The sequence below is a fragment of the Rhinoderma darwinii genome, chromosome 12, assembly GCF_050947455.1.
Source record: "Rhinoderma darwinii isolate aRhiDar2 chromosome 12, aRhiDar2.hap1, whole genome shotgun sequence".
Classification (NCBI taxonomy): Eukaryota; Metazoa; Chordata; class Amphibia; order Anura; family Rhinodermatidae; genus Rhinoderma; species Rhinoderma darwinii.
This window is the reverse complement of record NC_134698.1, coordinates 13,876,594-13,880,678: the sequence shown is the minus strand read 5'-3', so window position 1 is coordinate 13,880,678 and position 4,085 is coordinate 13,876,594. Positions and strand designations below refer to the sequence as shown.

At 39.9% G+C, this 4,085-nt stretch overlaps 1 protein-coding gene across 1 annotated transcript; it reads right to left on the bottom strand.

The window, feature by feature from the left end:
- Positions 1 to 1,084: 1,084 nt before the first annotated feature.
- Positions 1,085 to 2,023, bottom strand: LOC142664397 (olfactory receptor 5G29-like). Its single transcript, XM_075843467.1, has one exon. It carries the CDS (start codon positions 2,021 to 2,023, stop codon positions 1,085 to 1,087), a length of 939 nt encoding a protein of 312 aa, XP_075699582.1.
- Positions 2,024 to 4,085: the final 2,062 nt, after the last annotated feature.

The window sequence follows — 4,085 nt, the reverse complement described above, 5'->3', positions numbered from 1 at the left end:
GATGAGATGTGTCATAGAAATATGACAGTCAATTATATATATATGAGCCTCTAGGATAGATGTACAGTATATATCATATACCAAATAGGACAGGGGATAACATGAGATGATTATAAGAGCAATGCCCTCAACAAGAGCACCTGATGACGGAAGTTTCTAAAAAGAAAAAGAGAAGGAATTGCCTAATGCCACCTAAGGCTCTAAATATAAATAAATATGCACTACTGCTAAATCTACTTATAATAGGGAGGTTCTTAGTGCACATTTTGATCAAATTGTGTGAGCCCGCCTGCCACGACAAGGTGACCTTTATGAGGTGGGGACCTACGCTGCACATACACCCAGAACTGGGACTAAACCTACATATACCTGGGGATGGTAGGGACCAGCATTAAACTAATTAAAATCACCCGGGGCTGAATGGGAGGAGTGAAAGATCAAAAAATGGAGACAGTCACTAACCTCACATATATGAATCAAATAAACAACACAAAAGTTTGAACAGCACATTCCAACAAAATGAAACAGAACGTGAATACAGGTGTAAGAAAATGGTGACAGCACACTGCGAACACTAATGATAGATAGATAGATAGATAGATAGATAGATAGATAGATAGATAGATAGATAGATAGATGATAGATAGATAGATAGATAGATAGATAGATAGATAGATAGATAGATAGATAGATAGATAGATAGATAGATAGATATGGATAGATAGATAGATAGATAGATAGATAGATAGATAGATAGATAGATAGATAGATAGATAGATAGATAGATAGATAGATAGATAGATAGATAGATAGATAGATAGATAGATAGATAGAAAGATAGATAGATAGATAGATAGATAGATAGATAGATAGATAGATAGATAGATAGATAGATAGATAGATAGATAGATAGATAAATAGATAGATAGATAGATAGATAGATAGATAGATAGATAGATAGATAGATAGATAGATAGATAGATAGATATGAGATAGATAGAAAGATAGATAGATGGATAGATAGATAGATAGATAGATAGATAGATAGATAGATAGATAGATAGATAGATAGACAGATACCAGTTTAATACCCGTTATGTCTACCAAAGATTTTGACTACTAGTGCAGTTTTTAGCTCTTGGTTTCTAAGACTGTATACAATAGGATTGAACATTGGTGTGGCGACGGTATATAAAAGAGACAAGATCTTATTGAGGTTCAAAGAGGAAATGCTGGTGGGTACAACATACACGGCAAATAGTGTCCCGTAATACAAGGATACTACAGTTAGATGTGAGCTACAGGTGGAGAAGGCCTTCTGCCTTCCAGAAGCAGACGAAATCCGTGCAATACTCAAAAAGATGGAGATATAACTTCCCATTATGAATAGAAACGGAAACAGTACTATGGGGACAGAGCAGACATATATTTCAATTTTTACGAGAGATGTATCTGAGCAAGAGAGTTCCAACAGAGGAGCAACATCACAGAAGAAATGGTCGATCACGTTGGGCCCACAGAACTGGAGCCTACATATGAGGAGAAGTGAAGTTAAGGTCACTACCAAGCTGAGGAACCACGATGAGGACACAAGAAGAACCTGAAGACTTAAATTCATCATTGCCGTGTACCGTAATGGATTGCATATGGCCAAGTATCGATCATAAGACATTATTGTAAGAAGAAATGACTCCGTAGTTGCTGAGAAACCAAATACATGATACTGGGCGATGCATCCCGCGACGGACAATGTACTGCCTTCTTGTAAGATGACCTGCAGCATGTTTGGCAAGACGTTGGTAGTAAACATTGTGTCACAGAAGGACAAGTGACTGAGGAAAAAGTACATAGGAGACTGGAGAAAACGGCTGAATATAACCAAAGTGATGATCAGTAGGTTACCACCCAACGATACAACATAGACTAGGAGGAGAAAAAGAAATAGTAGAAACTTAAAAGCGTGGAGGTTTCTGAATCCTAACAGGAGGAACTCTACAACGGCTGTTTGGTTGTTTGCACTCATGGATATGGCTGTAACAAGAAGAAAGGCCAATAGCAAATTTTAGTTTCATCCTATAACGTAATATAGTACAATGGAATTCTAACCTAATAATGTAGACTATTGTTTTGGCATTGAACAAAGAATTCAACAATTTCCAGAAATTAATGAATGGTGGCTTCTCTATAGCTAGTTGGCACCAGTCTATTTCTTGGATCTGTGTGAGATCCAGTGTCTGGATCCCCCGTAAATCTGACTCCTATGATATGTCTAACTGGCATCGTAGTAATTTTAAGGACTACCCCTTTAACCACTTTCCGTTTCTTGCCATAAATGTATAGCACTGGTGGCTGAGCCTTAAAGGGGTTGTCCACTACTGAACAACTGATGACCTATCCACCGGATAGGTCATCAGTATATCACCGGTGTGGGTCCGACACCTGGGCACCGCACCGTTAAGCTGCTCCAAGCACCGGATGTTATGGCCCATTATGTCATGTACGGAGCTGGAAGCATAGCATAACGGCCGTCCTGCCGAACTGTAGCTCTGCTCCTATTCACTTGAATAGGAGCAGAGCTGCAGTACTTCAGCTCGGCCGCTATTCAGTTGCCGGAGCCAACTGCTTCCGGCAAGTACGTCCGGTGCTCGGAGGCAGCTGGAGCGGCTTAACGGTGCAGGCTCCGGGTATCGGACCCCCACAGATCATGTACTGATTACCTATCCGGTTGATAGGTCATCAGTTGTTCAGTAGTGGACAACCCCTTTAAGGCTCAGGGCCGTTACATTTACGGCATTTTGATTACATGGGCACAGCAGTTCTACCCGCACGATGACCCACTGGGGCAGCTGTGATTGACAGTGGCAATATCCAGGATTGGAGAAAACTCTGTTTTCAGCAATTTAACCCTTGTGATGTCACTATTAATTGCAATTGTGGATTCCCCTTTCCCCCCTGATTAGCAGCCCCATTGATAACATCCCCAGGGCAGAAAGGGTAACTAAACTTTTAAAAAATGTTAGACATGCCATAGTGACATGTCAGAAGTTTTAATCGGTGGGGGTCTGAGCACTGGGACCCCCACCGATCGCTAAAACAAAGCTGCAGAAGCGCTCGGGTGAGCCCTGTGCTGCTTTGTTTCTGATCAGCTTTCTTTGGACTGAGCAAGCAGTGTACGGGCTCATAAACTTTCTATTGAGCCCATACAAATCTTAGAGGAAACGCCCAAGAGGCCGATCAGAAACAAAGCGCAGTGATCTCAGTGCTCGGACCCCCACCGATCCAAACTTTAGACATGTCAGTATGACATGTCAAAAGTATATTAAAAGTTTAGTTACCCTTTAAGGAACAGCCTTGGGTTTTTTGGCCTTGTGGGAGTAAAAAATGTACATAAAGTTTGATAAAATAAACAGTTTAAAAAGAAAAACATGTAAATTTAAAAAGACATTTAACATGATAATTTTTTTTCTAAAAGTTTTTTACTAAAAGTCATAAAACAAAAAAATGAATATTAGTTATCCCCTTAATACACAACCTGTACAATGCAGTTAGCACGTAACAAAGTGTTCAGGGAAAAACCTGAATAGAAGTTTAAAATTCAAAAAAAATATATAAATTATATGTCTGGAAATATTATTCCCTAAAAAACTCATCCTGAAATGCAATAAACAAAACCCCACAGAGCAACGTCAACAGCAACTCAAAAATATATGGCTCTTGGAGTGTGCTCCGGCAAAAATGGAAAAATACACTGCGTCCTGAAGACCAAAATTAGCCCCTCAAAAGCCATTTGTAGAAAATTGAATATAAAGCCTAACGTCACCCAGAACCCTAAATATCCTAATCCAAACATCTAATTTCCCCATGGCACCCTCAGAGTGGTATAAGAAGGTGCCATCTGGGGTATCTTCCTATGGAGCTGCTTTAGTTGTCTCTTTTCCTGCTTGTGGTCACCACCGATGAACGTGGTTCCTTAATAAGCACAGCTCTACAGGATAGAAAATGAATAAAGGTAAAAAAATAACTTCTGAGCGTAGTTCTCGCTCCATATCAGACGGGCACTGGGACAGGTAATGTAGCTCCCTAGT

Bases quoted from the DNA above. Each gene is read 5' to 3' on its own strand.
- LOC142664397 (XM_075843467.1), bottom strand. From the start codon at position 2,023: ATGAGTGCAAACAACCAAACAGCCGTTGTAGAGTTCCTCCTGTTAGGA.